The sequence below is a fragment of the Mercurialis annua genome, linkage group LG7 (assembly GCF_937616625.2).
Source record: "Mercurialis annua linkage group LG7, ddMerAnnu1.2, whole genome shotgun sequence".
Classification (NCBI taxonomy): domain Eukaryota; kingdom Viridiplantae; phylum Streptophyta; class Magnoliopsida; order Malpighiales; family Euphorbiaceae; genus Mercurialis; species Mercurialis annua.
In genome coordinates, this window is record NC_065576.1 from 48,067,115 (window position 1) to 48,087,109 (window position 19,995).

General features: G+C 31.6%; 3 protein-coding genes and 1 non-coding gene across 6 annotated transcripts; 3 read left to right on the forward strand and 1 right to left on the reverse strand.

Moving 5' to 3' along the window:
* Positions 1-2,177: 2,177 nt before the first annotated feature.
* On the forward strand, positions 2,178-9,201 carry LOC126655606 (putative ABC transporter C family member 15). Of its 3 annotated transcripts, none has more exons than XM_050349843.2 (10): positions 2,178-2,277; positions 2,391-3,287; positions 3,549-4,978; positions 5,071-5,157; positions 5,410-6,012; positions 6,309-6,473; positions 6,768-7,062; positions 7,173-7,693; positions 7,766-7,829; positions 8,345-8,822. In XM_050349843.2, the coding sequence occupies exons 2-10, from the start codon at positions 2,420-2,422 to the stop codon at positions 8,767-8,769; spliced, it is 4,458 nt and encodes a 1,485-aa protein (XP_050205800.1). In that variant the 5' UTR covers positions 2,178-2,277; positions 2,391-2,419; the 3' UTR covers positions 8,770-8,822. The 3 variants fall into 3 exon arrangements, with proteins under 3 accessions (XP_050205800.1, XP_050205799.1, XP_050205801.1); XM_050349844.2 differs by lacking the exon at positions 2,178-2,277 and adding an exon at positions 8,835-9,201 and having other exon boundaries at positions 2,294-3,287; positions 8,345-8,584; XM_050349842.2 differs by lacking the exon at positions 2,178-2,277 and having other exon boundaries at positions 2,293-3,287.
* A 531-nt stretch (positions 9,202-9,732) lies between these two features.
* Positions 9,733-10,666, reverse strand: LOC126655608 (uncharacterized). The gene is made up of 3 exons (XM_050349845.2): positions 10,543-10,666; positions 10,174-10,262; positions 9,733-10,030 (listed from the first exon to the last, which is right to left on the reverse strand). Exons 1-3 carry the CDS (start codon positions 10,570-10,572, stop codon positions 9,868-9,870), a joined length of 282 nt encoding a protein of 93 aa, XP_050205802.1. The 5' UTR covers positions 10,573-10,666; the 3' UTR covers positions 9,733-9,867.
* Positions 10,667-11,491: 825 nt separating this feature from the next.
* TRNAV-AAC (transfer RNA valine (anticodon AAC)) lies at positions 11,492-11,565 on the forward strand. The gene has a single exon. It is a non-coding gene; the product is annotated as a tRNA-Val (tRNA).
* A 2,915-nt stretch (positions 11,566-14,480) lies between these two features.
* LOC126656556 (glyceraldehyde-3-phosphate dehydrogenase, cytosolic-like) lies at positions 14,481-18,274 on the forward strand. The gene is made up of 10 exons (XM_050351146.2): positions 14,481-14,563; positions 14,650-14,682; positions 14,771-14,871; positions 15,382-15,497; positions 15,581-15,680; positions 16,655-16,801; positions 16,896-16,956; positions 17,066-17,163; positions 17,535-17,761; positions 17,948-18,274. The coding sequence occupies exons 1-10, from the start codon at positions 14,560-14,562 to the stop codon at positions 18,084-18,086; spliced, it is 1,026 nt and encodes a 341-aa protein (XP_050207103.1). The 5' UTR covers positions 14,481-14,559; the 3' UTR covers positions 18,087-18,274.
* Positions 18,275-19,995: the final 1,721 nt, after the last annotated feature.

Below are 19,995 nucleotides of genomic sequence, written 5' to 3' on the forward strand. Positions count from 1 at the left end.
CTTTTCCTGTGTATTAATCTTCATCAACCGATTCTAATTGAAAGAAAACATATAAATACAAAAAGATCAAATTTATTGTTCGATAGTTTTCGACACGATCCGTTTGAATAATACGGCACAATATAAAATTAAATAAATTTAAGTGAAATTTATACTGATTGAACTCATAAACAGATCAATCTATTTAATATAAGATATAATAAAAAAAATTAACTTTATAATCTATAAATAATAATATCTTCTTTCAAAATACATAATATATTGAAAATAAATAATAATTTAATTTATTGAACTTTTTTTTCGTGTTAAAAAATGATGTGTTTGTTGAATTTGTTCTTCTAGTTGTGATACTTTTTTTTCCGTCCAAATAGAGTTGTCTATTTTTTTTTATTTTTTATCTTAAATTTTTTATCCATTCCTAATAAATAACAAATTTTAAAAATATTTATTCTATAATACCTTATTTAATACAAGCTAATGAACTATTATTGTATTATTATCTATTAAAAATAAAAATAAATAAAAATTAGTGAACATTAAATAGGAATATAATATATAAATTAGAAAAAAAAATGTAGAAATTGTAAAAAAATTACAATATATTTATTGTATTTCTTTTAAAAAATATATGATAATAGTAAAATATTAGAATGAAAAAAATACCTTATACTACATTTATATTTTTTAGTGACACCAACTCAATAATTGTAAGATTAAAAATATATATGGTGGGTACAAAGCTACATAACATAAAAGTACATGCCATATTGAGTTGTATTTTTTTATATAGTGGGATTTAAGAAGCTATACATTTGAATTTTAAACCAAATGCTAATGTTTTTCTTCCGGATAATGATAATTGATGGACCGGTTAATGAGAGACAGATATGAAGAGACAAAATAAATTAATCGGAAAAAGCTCATTTATGCCCGTAAAATTTAGAGTCTGGATTAAGTGAGCCTTCAACGTTCAAAAAAGTTCAGCTATGCTCCCAAAGTCTGAGAATCAGGCCCCTCAGTTTGACACCGTCTCATTTTTTTCCAACACTTCGTTAGTGTGATTCTACGTGGTTAAAGGAGAAGGGTCATCTATATCCTAAGATTTGAATCTAGGATCAAGTGAGCTATCAACGTCTGAAAAAAATTCATTTATGCCCCAACTTCTTAAAAAATGAGCAATTAGACCCCCACAGTTTAACAGCGTCCCATTGCTTCACAAATTTCGTTAGTGTGATCTCACACGACTAATTTTTACCGTCAAATATTTCCTCTACGGCGACGGTCTTTCCCTCAGTAATAATAATTCGTCGTTGCAAAGTCATTTTATTACATGACCGAACTGAATCAGTAGACCGCCCTTCTCTAACAATTGAATGAGAAATTCTCTTCATTAATCGGTATCTTATTTGATGAAACATGTAGAGACGGAGACAGAGAAGAAGAAGCGTTTGGCGAGATGGAAGGCGGTGGTCTATGAGAGGGAATGAGAGATGGAAAGGGATACATCTTTATTATTTGGATTGTTTTTTTCTATAATTGTTGAATTTTAAGTTTTTGGAGGGATGTGATTGTCGAATTGCAACACATGAAAAAAATGAAGAAACTAATTTTTATAATTTATATTTCATTATTAATTACATTTAGTTCTCTTAAATGATGCGAACAATTATTACCGACTAATTATTTTGCACTGGTCGCCTATGGTTTGATTAAATTGTCAACAGTAAAATTTAACCACGTAGAATCACACTAACGAAGTCTGAAAAGCAATTAGACGATGTTAAATTAGAGGGTCTAACTGTTCATTTTCAAATGTTAAGTGCATAAGTGAATCTTTTCAAACGTTAAAGGCTCATTTGATTTTGAATTTAATATATATATTATTTTTTCTTCTAAACTAATTTATTTTTTAATTTAAAAATTATATTTTTTTATATAATTGAAAAGAGGGAACGCTTTTGCATTGTAAAGTTATAGTAATACTAATGCATGAAATTCACAAATATAATGTCCTCAAAATGACAACATGCCATTACATAATCTTGAATCCTTAGTAGATAAATGCAATCCTCGTTTTTTCCTTCACGACAACGACATAATAATCCATTCAAACCCAAAAAAAATAAAATTAAATAAATTAAGATACACCAAGATGTTGATTGTTAAATTAAATCAATTCCAAATTATTATACAATTCATAATAAAAATTCTTTTTCAAGCTTTATAAATACATCACGTGTTCTTCCTCAAACAAAACTGCACTGTTTTAATTTGCAGGTCTGTTCGTCTACTGAATAATGATTGTCCAATAATATACATTGTTTTGATTTTATTTCTGTTTGTCTTGAATGGGCTCTCACTGTTTTTCTGTGTTTTTTCTTCTCCTGCAGGTTCTTCATTATTTCTTGGTTTAGCTTCAATGGCGGATTGGTTCAGAATTTACATGAACTCGGATTTTTACGTGGAAATTTCCAATGTGGCTTTCTGGGTATTGTTTATTGGATGGTTTTTGATAGATTTCTTGAAAAAAATGAGACATGGGAGTGATTTAAACAAGCAAAATAAATCAGTTGTTGAAGAAGCACAAACCCTTGTAATAACGAGATTAACTGTTCTGTGTAATGTAATAATTTCAGGGTTGAATTTTGGCTATGGGTTTTATGAATATAATTTGGGTAATAATGGAGTTTTTAAGTATAATTCAGTTTCTTGGATTTTAGCTATGGTGGTTGTTTTGTATTCTTGTTATAGAAGTGTTGGAGAAGATGGTAAAAGGTGGCCTCTAGTCCTTATACTTTGGTGGGTTTTTTCTTGTATTTACTGTTTATTTTCTGTCTCTATTTATGTCCTTATCCATAGTTTTGAGTTCTTCCAGTTTGTTAATCCTTTGCCTGAACCCACCATTGTTGAGTTTGTTTCTTTGCCGTTTTTGATTTGTGTTCTTGCTATGAGATTTAGGTGTAGTAGTAGAAAATTAGGAAGTGGTTTACAACAGCCTTTGCTTGAGGGATTAGAAAAGAGAGTTTTAACTGATTTAGGTGGTTTTAGTAATTGTGGAATTTGGAGTCAAATTACTTTTCGGTGGTTGAATCCACTTTTTAGTAGGGGACGGGTTCAGAAGCTGGAATTGTCTCATATACCTTCAGTTCCTCTATCAGAAACTGCAAAATTTGCTTCTTTGTTGCTTGAGGAATCACTTGGTAAAAGGAAAGGTGAAAGCTATAACTTGCCTAAGGCCATAGTGTATTCTGTGTTGAAATCCTTGACTGTAAATGGAATTTTTGCAGGTATTGTTTTGTTCTTTGTATCACTTTTTCTGAATTCTATTCATCTACGTAGCACGAACACGGATACAGAGAAACGGAGCACTTGGACACGGTGTTATTTTACGGTTGTATGTTAAAATGAAATTTCGTGTCCAAAACGTCAAGTTTCCGACATGTTTCCGGAACATGAAACATTGATTGAATGAAGTGTTCGTGCTACTTACTTTATGTTCACTTTGTATTCTAATGATTTATGATCATCTTTTGTTTATTAATTTGCAGGAATTAACACATTTGCCTCATATATGGGTCCTTTTCTGATCACAAGCTTTGTGAATTTCTTATCTGAGAAAAAGAAAAGTTCAAGCTACCAATATGGGATGATTCTTGCATTTATCTTCTTTATCTCAAAGACAGTTGAGTCATTAACTCAAAGGCAATGGTACTTCGGTGCTCAGCGGATCGGTATACGAGTAAGGTCAGCTCTTATGGTGTTGATTTACGAAAAGTCTCTTTCAGTTCAATTTTCTGGTCCTAGTAATGGTACTATTATAAATATGATCAATGTTGATGTTGAAAGAATTGGAGATTTCTGTTGGAATATTCATAGAATATGGTTGCTGCCAGTTCAGATATTTTTAGCACTTGTTATTCTATATATGAATCTGGGTGCTGCTCCTTCAGTTGCTGCTCTTGCTTCAACAATTTTGATTATGGTAAGCAACACACCATTGGCTAATAAGCAAGAAGAGCTTCACTCAGATATCATGGAAGCTAAGGACTCAAGAATTAGAGCAACTTCAGAAACTCTCAAGAGCATGAGAGTTTTAAAATTGTATTCATGGGAATCAACATTTTTGAATAAGCTTCTTCAACTTAGAAATGATGAGAGAAATAAGCTGAGAAGCTATCTCTACACAAGCTCAGCAATTGCCTTTCTCTTTTGGGCTTCACCAACTTTAGTGTCTGTCATAACCTTTGGAGTCTGCATTTTACTAAAAACACCATTGACAACTGGTTCAGTCCTCTCAGCTTTAGCGACATTCCGGATACTGCAAGAGCCCATTTACAATCTTCCTGAGCTCATTTCCATGATTGCTCAAACTAAGATTTCGATTTATCGGATCCAAAAGTTTATAAAGGAAGAGGGTCAAAGAAAACAGATATGTTATCATAACTCACAAGCATCTGACATTGCAGTTGAAATTGAGCCTGGAGAGTATGCTTGGGAAACAAGTAATCCGAACATAAGGAAACCTACTATTAGGATTACAGAGAAAATGAAAATAATGAAGGGTTATAAAGTTGCTGTTTGTGGATCAGTAGGCTCAGGAAAATCAAGTCTGCTCTGCAGTATACTTGGCGAGATCCCCAGAATTTCTGGATCGGGGATCAAAGTTCATGGGAAAAAAGCTTATGTTCCTCAGAGTGCTTGGATTCAGACAGGGACAGTGAAACAAAATGTGCTGTTTGGCAAGGATTTTGATAAGGCCTTTTATGAGGATGTTTTGGAAGGATGTGCTTTGAATCAAGATATAGGGATATGGATTCATGGAGATTTGACTGTGGTGGGAGAGAGAGGGATGAACTTGAGTGGAGGACAGAAGCAGAGAATTCAACTTGCTAGAGCTGTTTATAGTGGTTCAGATGTTTACATCTTGGATGATCCTTTCAGTGCTGTCGATGCGCATACAGGAACACATTTGTTCAAGGTATGCACCTTCCTGTCATTGTTATTACTCGGCACTACAATTAATTAATTCTCCATTATCAATCCCTTGAATTTTGATATTTTTTTCTGCAGAAATGTCTTGCACAGCTCTTGTCTCAGAAGACTGTAATATATGCTACACATCAGCTAGAATTTCTAGATGCTGCAGACCTTGTTCTGGTAAATAACTAGAAATTTTCCGTCCTTAATATGATAGTTTTTTCTACAAACATAATGAAAGGCAATAATTCTGTTCCGAAATGCGCTAGTTAATAATTCTGACTAACATAATTTAAATAAATTATTATTTTGATCCGGTAAGAATCCGACAAACTTAAATCTCGTGATCCAGAAGTGCATGATAAATACTGCATGTCATGGAAATATGCCCTCTAGAATCTGTTACGTTGACTCATAAATGCATTCTTATAGGTGATGAAAGATGGTATGATTATCCAGTCAGGAAAATATGAGGATTTAATTGCAGATCCAACCAGTGAGCTTGTTAGACAAATGGCTGCTCATAAGAGGTCACTAAACCAAGTGACTCCGCTGCCCCAAGTTAAAAGCTTAACTAGCAGAGCATCTCAGTTATGCCAGACAGAAGTCATAGAAGAAAGAATGGAGGTGCCATTCATTAACAGCGGATTATCAGATCGAACTCAAGAAGAAGAAAGTGAAACTGGTAGAGTAAAATGGAGTGTTTACTCAACTTTTGTTACTGCAGCTTATAAAGGAGCTCTAGTTCCAGTCATCCTTCTATGTCAAATCCTGTTTCAAGGGCTACAAATAGGAAGCAATTATTGGATTGCTTGGGCATCAGAAGACAGTCATAAAATCAGCAGAGAGAAGTTGATTGGAATATTTGCTCTATTGTCTGGTGGAAGCTCCATCTTTATATTAGGAAGAGCAGTTTTCCTGGCAACTATAGCTGTTGAAACTGCTCAGCGGCTCTTCCTTGGAATGATCACATCAGTTTTTCGAGCTCCTATTTCATTCTTTGATTCCACCCCTTCAAGTAGAATACTCAATAGGGTAAGCCTTTTAATTTTATATATTCAAGTCAAAAAGCTTTGTTTTTGTCTTAGTTATTCACAAATATTACACGAAAAGTTATCGAGTCCTAAATTTTGGTGGTACAATTTTGTTTCCGAAAACAATTCTAAAAATCCTGACATTTTATATAAACAACCTATTTTAATTAAAAAAATATGCTTTCACTATTTCCAGTGTTTCCTTTTTCAGCGCTTCTATTTCCGCGTACCATCACTTATTCATGTTAACTCAAATAAATAATACTTTTTCCATTCTATTTTTTCTTTGTCTTGCAGTCGTCGATGGATCAAAGCACAGTAGACACAGACATTCCCTACAGATTAGCTGGATTGGCATTTGCACTGATTCAGTTGTTAAGCATCATTATCTTAATGTCTCAGGTGGCTTGGCAGATCTTTCTTCTCTTTCTCATCATCCTTGGAATCTCCATGTGGTATCAGGCAAGAACAAAATGCTTCATTATTTGCATTTCCACATCTCATTTTAGTTTTTCTATATTACACACTAGACCGACGATATACAACAAAGTATTTCAAACTGCATTTTAACTCTATAAGTTTCCGTGTTACATAGCGTTTCTAAAAACAAAAATGATACGCCAAAACCTTGAACTTGAGAAGTTTTCTCGTTACATAGCACAAAAGTCAACCACTACACTTTATGGACTATTTATTTTGCTGTCTAACTCATGTGTAAGATTTTTGGTTCCTAAAACTTGATCAAATTTCCTGCAGGCATATTACATTACCACTGCAAGAGAATTAGCAAGGATGGTTGGAATTAGAAAAGCTCCTATTTTGCATCACTTTTCAGAATCCGTAGCAGGGGCAGCAACAATTCATTGTTTTAATCAGGAAGATCGCTTTATGGACAGAAATTTGAGCCTAATTGATGATTATTCTCGCATTGTCTTCCACAACACAGGAACGATGGAATGGCTATGCGTTCGGATCAACTTTCTCTTCAATCTCGTATTCTTCCTAGTTCTGATCATTTTGGTGAACCTTCCTGTGTCAGCTATAGATCCCAGTAAGTTCCCTCCTCTTGTCTCCTATAATCGAAATTCTTGCGTAGAAAAAATTCTGAAACCCTTCAACTGTCAATGAGATACTAATAATTCTGCTAAAACTGAAAATCAGGCTTGGCTGGGCTGGCAGCTACCTATGGTCTGAACCTGAATGTTCTTCAGGCTTGGGTTATATGGAACTTATGCAATGTAGAGAACAAAATGATATCAGTTGAAAGAATTCTACAGTTCACCAATATAACCAGTGAAGCTCCCTTGGTGATCCAAGACAGTAGGCCAAATCCTGAATGGCCAGTAGATGGAAAAATTGAACTGGTGAATCTTTGTGTTCAATATAGTCCTTCTCTTCCAATGGTTCTCAAATCGATAACTTGCACATTTCCTGGAGGAAAGAAAATTGGCGTAGTAGGAAGAACAGGAAGTGGAAAATCAACTTTAATTCAAGCACTTTTTAGGGTGATTGAGCCATCAGAAGGACAGATTCTTATTGATGGACAGGACATTTCCAAGATTGGTCTCCAAGATTTGAGATCTAGGCTAGGAATAATACCTCAAGACCCTACATTGTTTCAAGGAACGGTTAGAGCTAATCTGGACCCTTTGCAGCAACACACAGATCAAGAAATCTGGGAGGTAAGAATCATACTATGTTCTCTTCATACCAAGATTTAAAGTCATATTAATGAAACAGAAAATATCTTTCAGGTTCTTAAAAAGTGTCGCCTTGCTGATATAGTTAGGCAGGATTCAAGGCTTCTTGATGCACCAGGTACATTTTTTTTCAGAGAAAAGGGGGCATCCGGTCCTTGAACTCTTGGACCGGCCTCACATAAGTCAAACTTAGTTCAGCTCATAACTCTCCAGAATAAGTTCAATCAGAACCACTCCTGTGTTACTAGAGCTTACGAAAAGTAACCGTGAAGATATTAAACACAAATATGTTGAATAAGATATTAAATAAAAAGTTGCTCGAATACGATGAACCTCCGGATTTAAAATTAATGCTTGTATATTGAATAAGATAAGCATAAATAGCTTTGCAGTTGCGTTTCACGTGCTCTGAAAATGCCAGAGTGGGTGCAATTAACCTTATTTTGGAGAATTGTGGACTAAATTGACAAAATAGACGACGTTGGGCTTATATGAGTCTTTCGCAAAAATTTAAGGACCGGAATGACTCTTTGCTCTATTCTTTTATGCTATGATTCTGAATTTAGAGTTTGCTAGGTTCAATATTCTGATAAGTGGTGTAGCAATATATACTGAATCCTGGTGATGAAACAGTTGCAGAAGATGGAGAAAACTGGAGTGTGGGGCAGAGGCAGCTTGTTTGTCTGGCAAGAGTGCTTCTAAAGAAGAGGAGAATTTTGGTATTAGATGAAGCCACAGCTTCTATTGATACAGCAACAGACAATTTAATTCAGGGAACGATAAGGGAAGAAACAAGTAGATGCACAGTCATAACCGTCGCACATCGAATACCCACCGTCATCGACAATGACCTTGTTTTGGTTCTTGATCAAGGTAATCTTTTAAATCGCATTCATAGAGTTTCAGGCTATATAGCACGGACACAGATACAGAAAAGCGGGACACTTAGACACAAACATGGTGAAACAATGTTTTTTTTAAGATTTTCTACATTAAAAATAAAGTTTTGTGTCCGAAATGCCAAGTTTCTCACATGTTTCCGAAACATAAAATGTTGATTTAATGCATTACTCGCTCTACTTAGGTTTGGGGTATATGCTAATATGATTATTTACTTATGCAGGCAAGGTAATAGAGTTTGACTCTCCTCAGGAGTTGCTAAAAGACAACTCTTCATCATTTTCTAAACTGGTTTCGGAATTCTTGAGGAGATCGTCCTAATAAAACCTCGCCAAAAGGGAAGTTTAAGCGTGGCGGTTCGTTAACAAAGGTCTTAAACTAATCAGCATACATAACCGATACCATGTATAGTGAAGCTAGAGAGTTAGAAAACACATAGAATAGGTAGAACTTAGCATTGCTAACCATGAGCCATAGCTTTTCCGAGATGTAATTGATGAAACTATTCTTAAATAAGAAATTGCAGATATTGTGAGATTGTACATAGAGCTGTAAATGAGCCGAGTTTTAAGGTGTTCATGTTCGATTCATATTTATTCGAGTTTTTACTAAGGTGTTCATGTTTGGTTCATTTGAAGTTTATAATGTTCATGTCGGCTCGTGTTGATGCTAAACAAGCCAAGCCCGTGTTAGCTAATGAACACAAGCAGAGCTCAATTACAATTTGCAAATGTATTGATCAAACTCATATGACTCCTACCAACATAAATGAGTGTAAATTAAGCTTAACCTTGGTTCGTCTAAAACACAAATGAACACGAACCGAGTTCTTATCAAATTGAAAGCCGAGCTGCTTATGAGCAGCTCGATTCATTTATAGCTCTAATTGTACAAAGCAATTCTAAGCATTTCAGTGAAGATTAGAGAGCATTTACAGTAATGGCAGTAACATAAATCTACAATTTCAGACATGCCACGAAACTAAACAAGTTTGTATTATAAACAATTCATTTATGACACGATTAAATTCATATTTAAACGTTTAACCCTTTTAAACACGATTAAACCGTCGACAAACAGTGATGATCGGAGAGCACTTGACGTAAATGACAATAAAAAAGGACATAAATTGATTTTGAATATTATTACTGAATCAAATCAATACTGTTTCAAATAACTTGCAAATGTGCAATTGAATCATAATACAATTCAAATGAAAAAAAACAACAAAAATATTTAATTTTTTTTGTTCTCTCTTAATTAGAAGTTGGCAGATTAGGATCAGAAAAAAAGCCATTGACAGATGGCATGATCTGAGGAGACTTATTACGAACAAATTTCCTTAAGCCATGTTCTTTATATTTCTCACCCTCTGCAAAATTGTCAAGAATTCCTGCTGCCCTATTCTCCTTTGTCACCCTGCACTCCACATTTTCATTTCATTTAATTATTACTATAGTCTAAAATTTATTTCATATATAAATAAATTCATCTGAACCGAACACACGACTAGATATATATAAACGCTAATATAAATCGATTACGCGGATTTAAATATATACCTGACATCAGGATTGGAGCAGATATTTCTGATTAATTGCATCCCACAGATGCCAACAGCCACACCAACAGATGCAAACAGAGGAAATACCTAATAATAATATCCAATTCAAACATTTTAAATTAAATCTTGCTAATCTCAAAATATTCATATTCATATTTTAAATTTAATATTTTATATACGTTATATTTTTACGTGCCATTAAAATACCGAACTCATTTAATTATATATGGATCACATTATCAAAATAGGTCGAGTTTGATTTATGTGAACCAATTTAACAAGTTCAAAGACCGGAACGATTTTATTTTTACGATAAGTGTAAATACAATAAAGAAAAATGAACATATTAAAGAACATATAAATGTACCTCAGGTCTGATCCATCGTGAAGCAGCCATGAAAAGACAGAGAATAGGAATCAAGAATTAATGCAGAGCAAAAGAAAAACCCTTCTCCAAGAAAACTAATTTCTTTTTTTATAAGGAATAAAATTAGAAGTATTAAATTTTATGGAGGGGTAGGCTGATATTTAGGGATTGTTTTAAAACAAACTTCTATAATTGTCAAAATATTTAAAAGGAATGTGAACAAATTTAAAGGAAATAAAGTCAGCAAAGACCAACCGCCGCCAATCTTTGACAGTCTGTTTTCTTTTTTTTGGTTAACCGTACTTTGATTTGCATTCTCTACTCAAATCAAATCCACCAACTTATGTTAAATGTGGTAATATGGTATGTATTCTATATTTAATTAATCAGAAATTAATTTTTATTCTATATTTTTTTTAAAAAACTCTAGTAGTAAATTAATTTATGATTTATTTTTTTATATTTAAGTGAATATTATATTTACGGCCTAATTATGTAAAAAAATCTCACCTTGAACTTTTTTTTTCGTTTATACCTTTACCTCGTAAAATAACCATTTGTACCCAATTTTGAGTTTTTTTCGTTTTCATCCCTACCCAACACAAGAATATCATTGACAATTTAATTGATTAAAGGATGAAATCTTTAAAAACAAATAAATTGAGAGTTATATTATATTTTTTTATTTTAAAAAATACAAACAAGTCCTTCAACTTAAAATTTATGAACGATATAACTTAATGTAAATTATTTTTATAAGCAATGCCATAAAGACATCCTAAATATTGTTGAATAATGTAAGTTCTAGTATGTTCGGATTGATTTTCATTTTCAAAGAACAATTATAGTTGAAATTGTAGAAGTGCCCAACAAGAATAGTCTGCTTTTTTGGTGCTTTTAATTGTAGAAATTAGTTATATAACAATGTCTTAAAATTTTAACACAAAATGGTGTTGTGGTGTAGTTGGTTATCACGTCAGTCTAACACACTGAAGGTCTCCGGTTCGAACCCGGGCGACGCCATCTTCTACTTTTTTGTATTCTGAATCTAGTCATTTTTCCAATTTTTAATATTTTTATCCTTCAATTTTTTTTTCTTTTAAATGACTGAGGAAATAAAGCAATTTTTTTAAAATATATTGTTGGATGACCACCATGTTCATGTTAGGAACGTTAACGAGTTGAGTTGCTGCTAAGTTATTCGAAATACATTCAAAAATATTTTAAAATCGACTTAAAAATTCAAATTCATATCAAACTCAAGTTGGATTTGAATAATTTTTAAAAAGATTTTAAGAACGGTGTCACGTGGTTGGAGGTAAATTAATTAGGCAAGTCTAATTTTCTGAAAAATAGCATTTTTTTTTATTTGTTTCATTTTTGTCAATCTACTTTCCGTCAAATTGAGGGATTAACTTCCCTTTAACTAGGGAAATGACTTTCCTAACAAAATCTAAGTAAGTTCTACTTTCCTATCTAGTTAAATTAAATAAAATATAATTATATCTTTATATTTAATTATTGAGAATAATATTAGCTTTAAATTTAAATTAATTAAAAATAGAATATAATTTCTCAAAAATTATTAAGTGAACCAAGTAATAATTTTTTTTCCAGTAATTAACTTTCTGAGAAGTATACTTTTCAAGAATTATAAACTTTTGAATCAAGTGAGGTCTAAAAATGCTCATGCGACTCATGAGTCTAGTTAAATTTTTCATATATAAAATAATAATTCATATATTTATTGTATTAATTTATTATATCACTAAATTTAGATAAATGTCATATTAGTTGATTAAAATGATATTTTTTTTGTTGTCCATCTGATTTTTAAAACTTCGTCCTCACTAATCCGGATCCGACCCGCGTCGTACATCTGATATGGTGGGGAGTCTGCCAGCGGAAATTTCCTGCATTCAAAAAGTTCGAACCCGAGATTTTGCTTAAACGATATTAAGCCGCTTACCACTTGAACTAACCCCATTGATATTAAATTGCATATTTTAATAATGAACAAACTAAAATACGTCAAATATGATAAAAGATTAATTGCATTCAAGTTCTCGAACTCAAATTCAAGTAGTCTGAATATCGTCCAAGTTCGAGCTTGATTTAAAAAATTTAAAACACATTCAAGTTCGAGTTCAAACTTGTCCTAATTCAGACTCAGACCAGACAGTTACATCCTTATTTCGTGCTTCTTTTTTATATTTATAGATTAATAAGTGATTAGATCATAGATGCTTTCAAGCTGCATGCCATGCCTGCCTGCCTGCAACTGCTTATTATTTTATTTTTCAAAGTCCACTCTAAATTTACTTATTCAATCAGTTTTCCCATCAATTAGAAGCAAAATTTAATTAATTTATAAATTAATCCATTTTAATATGTATATATGTGCATAAGGTTGGGATTGACTTAAATATATTATTATTTTCAGAAAATATTAAACATACATGCATTTGTATTTGATTCCAGTTGTTGTCAGCATGATTGGATCTCAGTTTCAAGCATGATCAAATGGAAGCGATGATGTAAATCTTCATGCTCAATCATTTAAGTTTCAATGTAAAATACATTAGGTTGTGTTTGATTAATGAAAATAATGTAGACAAAATGAAGAAGTAACATTTAAAAAATAATTTTCGAATATATGAACTGAGTATAGAGATATAGATTTAATGATACCAAAAGTTTATTCTTTTTGGATTTTTACAAAGTTATAGAAAATTAATAATTTTATAAATCTATCCTGATAAATTCGTTATGATTTTATCAATTCAATTGTCTCAATTTTAAATTATATTTCTATGTTAATTTCTTAGTTAGCAAATCCATTTTTTTCATACTTGTAAGATTTAATTTTTAGCAAAAAAGTAGAAATAAAGTCAAAGCCTAATTCTAGTGATCAAAGCAAAAGAAAAGCCAGTTCGAAACTGAAAATAGACATAAAAAATCAAACATGTATATATGAAGTGAAAAATTGAAACAATTAAATTAAATATTTTTTTTAGATAGAATTACAACAAAATTGTTAATTGAGATAAATTTATAAATTTTAAAAAATTTGGATAAATTTAACGAGACTAAAAATAATTTTAAATTTACTGATATGATTATTTTCACATATACAAATATATAATTGCTGACACAATATCATGTTATGAGGTAATAATTCAAATAAGAATACTTTTTTTTATCTTTAGTACATTAGTGATAAAAAAAAGGATAATTTACATATCTAAAAAGATTAAATAAATTAATATAAAAAAATCCAAACATCAAAACAACATATTTAAACAAAATAACATACTAACAATATATATTTTTTTAAATTTATTAAAAATATATTTTATAAAAAATAGATAATTAAATTGACAATTTAATTGTCTAGAAGGAAATAGTTTTACTTGTCAATAAGAGTTGTTCTAATAAAATTTGATTACTTGTAGATTATTAAATTGACAATTTTTGGAAAATCATAGAACATTCCAGAAACTCTTAAAAATCACTTCTATTTTTATTACCACAGTAAAACAATAAAACCAATCTTACCATCTGAAGTAGGTCCCACCACAAAGTTCACCAACCTCGAACATAACGAACACTTTCCGAATATTCCATTTACATAACATACTCAATCCCCACTCTCATTGCTTCAACTGAACAACATTTCCCTTATTAATCCCACCGAGAATAACTCCACAGCCACTGAAAGCGCGTGTATTTAATTATTTACCATTCTAGAACCCACAGTTAAAAAAGCAGCGGCTGATACAACGTGCTGCCTGAGCTCAATCAACGGCTAAGATTGTTTCTTTTTCCACAAGAAATTAATTTTAATTTTTTAACAAAAATAATAATCCACGTCACGTGATTAGTAAAAATGTTAATTACATTTTTCTCCCTATAAATACTGATTAATTAGCAGTTGTCTTCTTCACTCATAGTATTATCAATCTCTTAAATTTGTCTATTTGATTAAATCTCAGTTTCTAAAACCCTAATTTAGCAATGGGTAATGCTTTTTAATTTAAGTTAATTTTAATTAATCATGTTTTGTTTTATTGTATTGTTATTGATCTGTTAATTGTGTTTTTACAGCCAGTGACAAGAAGATTAAGATTGGGATTAACGGTAATTATCTGCTACTAATCAAAGTTTTGATCTTTTTTAGTTAATTGAATTGGGTTTTTGATGGAATGTAATGGGTTATTTTTATTAGGATTTGGAAGAATTGGACGTTTGGTTGCAAGAGTTGCACTTTCCAGGAATGATATTGAACTTGTTGCTGTTAATGATCCATTCATTTCCACTGAGTACATGGTAATTAATTAAATTCTAATTCTAATTTTAAGTGATTAAAAGCTAGGTAGCACGGACACGGACACGGGACTGCTATTTTGTAAAAAAGTTATGTGTCGTGTCGAAAACGTTTTCAAAACGGAACACGGAAACTGTGAAACAATGTTGCTTTAAGGTTTACATGTTAAAAAAGTGTCGGAAACGTTAATAGTTGAAACCTTTTCGAAAAGGGATACGTAAATAGCGAAGCGGTATTATTTTATGGTTTATATGTAAAAAAGTGATGTTGCATGTCGGAAACGTTAAGTGTCGGAAATGTTCTCGAAATGGAGCAAAACTGTGTTATTTTAAGTTTTTAAGTTCCCAATGTAAGAAGTGAAGTTTCATGTGGGAAATGTCTAAGTGTCTGATATGTTTCCCAAACGGGCTGCGTTGATCGAATGAAGTGTCCGCAATACCTAATTAAAAGTTAACAATATTTATTTGTGAAATATGATATGATTGCTCACTGGTATTTGATATGGAATGCAGACATATATGTTTAAGTATGATACAGTTCATGGTCAATGGAAACACAGTGATTTGAAGGTTAAGGATGATAAAACTCTTCTCTTCGGTGAGAAGCCTGTTACTGTTTTTGGATTCAGGTAAGAAAAATGGCTATTTTATGATTGGTTAAAATTTGGGTTTTTGAAATTTTGTTAATGTCTTGTTTATTTTATTGTTGCAGAAACCCAGAGGAGATCCCATGGGGTCAGACTGGTGCCGAGTTTGTTGTTGAATCTACTGGTGTTTTCACTGACAAGGATAAGGCTGCTGCTCATTTGAAGGTCTGTTTCTTTGATATAATTTATATTTCGATGTATTAATTAGGGTTTTGTGGTTTTAAATCATTAGTTTAATTGTGTTTCTATGTGCTTGTATGTGTACAAAGATGTAACATTTCTTAAATAAGCTCAGTTGTTTTCTTCATTGTTAAGATCTATGTAGCATGTTTCTAAATGCTTAAATGGAAAACGCCCCAAATAGTGAAGGAAAATGATATTTTTAAAGAATAATACTATAAATATAGAGTTTTAGAGTTTCTTTGGATATTCCGGAAATGGAAACGGAAACGTAATGCCTAATTGTGGAAGTCTGAGGAATTTTTGTGCAACAAACGTCAAGATTTCGAAAGTGTCGAACATTTTGTAAATGTTAACTTTGATAAATGTATTTTAATTGAAGCCAATTATTCAATTTCTTTTGAAAAATCATTTTTTTTTGTTCTTAATCAAACCTTTTAAATGTATTAATTGTTGCCTTATCAAACCTTTTTACCAACGAGCCGTAGCTCAAATAGTATAAGCACTTGCCAGCAAACTGTCAAGGTCGTGGGTTCATTTTCTCCCACAAGCGCTCCCCCTCCCCAATTATAAAAAAAAAAATGTTGGCTTTTTTTCTTTTTCAGATAAATATGCTTGGTTGACTACGATTTAGATGTATATGTCAAAATTAGGCCAAAATTAACCCTTTTGCAAGGTAGGGGTATAAGTAATAACAGTCAGAATAGATCTGGTATGTGATTAGGCTTTATTTTAGTTGTAGTTTAGCCATCTTTGTATGTGAATTCAAAACTTTCATGCTATTAGCGAATTACATGTTCTTTTTCCTGATCTATGCGGTTTATCGTTTTGCTTAAATACTGAAGAGAAGTTTTAACCAGCAGATATATAGTTAATGTCCTGTTATTGTAGAATTTTTGGATCTGATTGGTATCATATAATAATATAAATGATATGATCTTGATTTAAATATTGTTCAGGGTGGTGCCAAGAAAGTTGTCATCTCTGCTCCAAGCAAAGATGCACCAATGTTTGTTGTGGGTGTCAACGAGAAGGAGTACAAGCCGGAATTTGACATTGTTTCCAATGCTAGTTGCACTACCAACTGTCTTGCCCCCTTGGCCAAGGTATTCTTTATTTCCTTTTGTTTTTTTCTTCTAAACCTTCAGTTGGAATATTTCTTTGGATTGTTCACTGATCTTTTATTCCCCTTTCTCAAAGGTTCTTAATGACAGGTTTGGAATCGTTGAGGGTCTCATGACCACTGTCCACTCCATTACCGGTATTTAAACTCTTCGTGCATTGTAATTTGAGTTTTTTTTCTCATCATTTCTGAGGTTTAGACTGATAACTGATAACTGATGATAACTTTAATTTTCTCTTTGTTCTAGCCACTCAAAAAACTGTTGATGGTCCATCAATGAAGGACTGGAGAGGTGGAAGAGCTGCATCCTTCAACATCATTCCTAGCAGCACTGGAGCTGCCAAGGTAAAATAAATAAAGTTAAAATTATTATTAGCGTGTTTTGTAATTTCAATACAAATTTTTAGTTTTGTAATTTGAAACTAGAGTTCCAATTTTATTGCAATTTGAATCATTCGATTTTAAATTTGAACAATTTGTATTTGGTGATAATGTGGATGTCGGACTTCATCTTCCCATGCCTGTTGTTTCTGGTGATTGAAATCGGTGTTTCAAATTGTAAATACTACAAGCTCCTATGAAATTACAAAATGCGCTATAGTTTATGATTTTATATGCATTTTAAAAGCCTTTAATGATATTTGCATACGCCTTTTTTTGCAATCTTATACATCGGACTGATGTATGTGTTCATTCTTGCTGTTGCAATTTCACAGGCTGTTGGAAAGGTTTTGCCAGAACTTAACGGAAAATTAACCGGAATGTCCTTCCGCGTTCCTACTGTGGATGTGTCTGTTGTCGACCTGACTGTCAGGCTTGAAAAGAAGGCCACATACGAGGACATCAAAGCTGCTATCAAGGAGGAATCTGAGGGCAAGCTTAAGGGAATCTTAGGATACACTGATGAGGATGTTGTATCTTCCGACTTTGTTGGCGACAGCAGGTAAAATAAAAATACTCCTAATGTTGGTTTAATTTCATGTACTGTTGCCATGCTGTTATAGAATCAGAAATGCTGAAATATTAAATAACAAAATGTTCGGAAACAGAAATGAGATGTCAAAACATATTACTTAGAAGTTTTTCCGTGCAATATAGTTTATTGATATGATATGTTTAAATTGTGCAGGTCAAGTATTTTTGATGCCAAGGCTGGAATTGCTTTGAACGACAACTTTGTCAAAGTCGTGTCTTGGTATGACAACGAATGGGGCTACAGTTCACGTGTTCTCGACTTGGTTGCTCACATTGCTGCGTCCACAAATTGAAGAACTCAACTGTCGATGGACGATTCCTTTTTTGATGTAATCAGTCAAAGGTTTAGATGCAGATTTCTGAGTTGTGTTTAATAAAAACTGAGTTGAGGTTTTTTATGTTTTTGTTGGTTTTTATTTATAAACTGTTATGGGTTTTAACCATACTTTAATACAAAGTTATTAGATGACTGTTTACAGTACTTCATTTTGTCTCTTTTTTCCATTTTCTACTGTTTTTTAAGCATTGTTGTTGATTAGAGTAAGATTAAAAACATTTTATGAAACACTCCATGCTTATCAAGCATTTAAGGAGAAAAAAAAGCTCTAATTGAGCTAAAATATTTGTTTGTGATGTTTAGTTCAAATTTGTACATCATTGTAATAAAATGTAAATACTTGGTGAAATTGGGAATCTCTTTTTTCTTTCTACAATAAAATTTATTTCTCTTCTACTTTTTTGGTTTTTAATGATAAGGTATGGAATATAAATCTTCTAAATAAGCTAGAAACATAGCTAATACATGATGAAATTCTCCTCTCTTTTTTTCATAGCATTGCATCTCCACAGTATCAAAAGATTTTATCTAATGATCATTCATCTTTAGCTATTATGTCATCTTATCAAAAATACTCACTCCGTCTCGTAAAGACAAAAACAATTTCACTTTCTATGTTTTATAAAAATAAAAGGGTTAATTCCTAAAAAAATCACGAACTTTACACGAAGTTTCATTTTAATCATGACCTTTAAAAGTTGCCATTTAAATGCATGAACTTTTTATTTTGTTTCAAATCTATCATTTAAGTGTATTTTTGTTGACTAAATTCTTCAATAAACCATTAATGAAAGACCCAAATTATAAATCGACATTAAATCTTATTATCTTTTAGTTAGAGTATATAGGATTAGGAATTTTTGGTTCGATAAAATACACCGGATTTTACTTTGGCGATAGATTTGAAACAAAATGAAAGTTCGTGCCTTTAAATGACAACTTTTAAAGTTCATAATTAAAATGACACTTCGTGTAAAGTTCGTGATTTTTTTAGAAATTAACCCTAAATAAAATAATAATATTAGTAAAATATAAAATTATTGGTTTAATTGCATAAAAAACACAAATTTTAATGTGTTTTGCAAATTTAACATAAACTTTTAATTTTGGCAAATTAATATACAAACTTTTGATTTTTTGCAATTTTGGCACCGATCAATTTTCCTTCAAACAAATAGAGAAAAATGTTGATGTGTACATCAGAATAACCACTGTTCTGGCGTCCACGTCATCATTTTTTTCATGGAAAATTGATCGGTGCTAAAATTACAAAAAATTAAAAGTTTGTGTATTAATTTGTCAAAATTAAAAATTTATGTTAAATATGCAAAACACGCTAAAATTTGTGATTTTTTACGCCATTAAGCCAAAATTATTACAATGCCCTGAATGTACATTTTAAATTTTGCAAATCATTAATTCATTATGGTTTATTTCAAAAAATTAAAAGGACAATTTAGTAATGTTGTTATAAATCAATTATAGTTAACTTTTTTTTTTTGTAAAAAAATTATAAATCAATTATAGTTAACTTTGATTCTTATAATAGTGTTGTTTTTTTAGGCTTAGTAGCGTAAAAAATCATGAAATTTAATGTGGCCAATTTAACACGAATTTTTAATTTTTTTAAAAATTAAACATGAACTATCAGTTTTATGTTAATGGTCCATTTTCCGTCAGAAAAATGCTCATGTGTACACCGAAATAGCCGCTATTCCGGCGTCCACACCAGTAACTTTTTAACGGAAAATTGCTCGGTGCTAAAATTACAAAAATAATAAAAAATTAGTGTATTAATTTTTCAAATTAAAAGTTCGTGTGAAATTTCCAAACTCGCTAAATTTCGTAATTTTTTACGCTGTTAA

Coding starts and splice junctions, on each gene's coding strand:
- LOC126656556 (XM_050351146.2), top strand. Junction 16,957..17,065: donor CACTGTCCACTCCATTACCG/GTATTTAAACTC, acceptor TCTTTGTTCTAG/CCACTCAAAAAACTGTTGAT. Junction 17,762..17,947: donor GACTTTGTTGGCGACAGCAG/GTAAAATAAAAA, acceptor TAAATTGTGCAG/GTCAAGTATTTTTGATGCCA.
- LOC126655608 (XM_050349845.2), bottom strand. CDS start 10,572: ATGGCTGCTTCACGATGGATCAGACCTGAG. Junction 10,263..10,542: donor CACGATGGATCAGACCTGAG/GTACATTTATAT, acceptor TATTATTATTAG/GTATTTCCTCTGTTTGCATC. Junction 10,031..10,173: donor TGCTCCAATCCTGATGTCAG/GTATATATTTAA, acceptor TGTGGAGTGCAG/GGTGACAAAGGAGAATAGGG.
- LOC126655606 (XM_050349843.2), top strand. CDS start 2,420: ATGGCGGATTGGTTCAGAATTTACATGAACTCGGATTTTTACGTGGAA. Junction 4,979..5,070: donor CAGGAACACATTTGTTCAAG/GTATGCACCTTC, acceptor TTTTTTCTGCAG/AAATGTCTTGCACAGCTCTT. Junction 6,474..6,767: donor GAATCTCCATGTGGTATCAG/GCAAGAACAAAA, acceptor AATTTCCTGCAG/GCATATTACATTACCACTGC.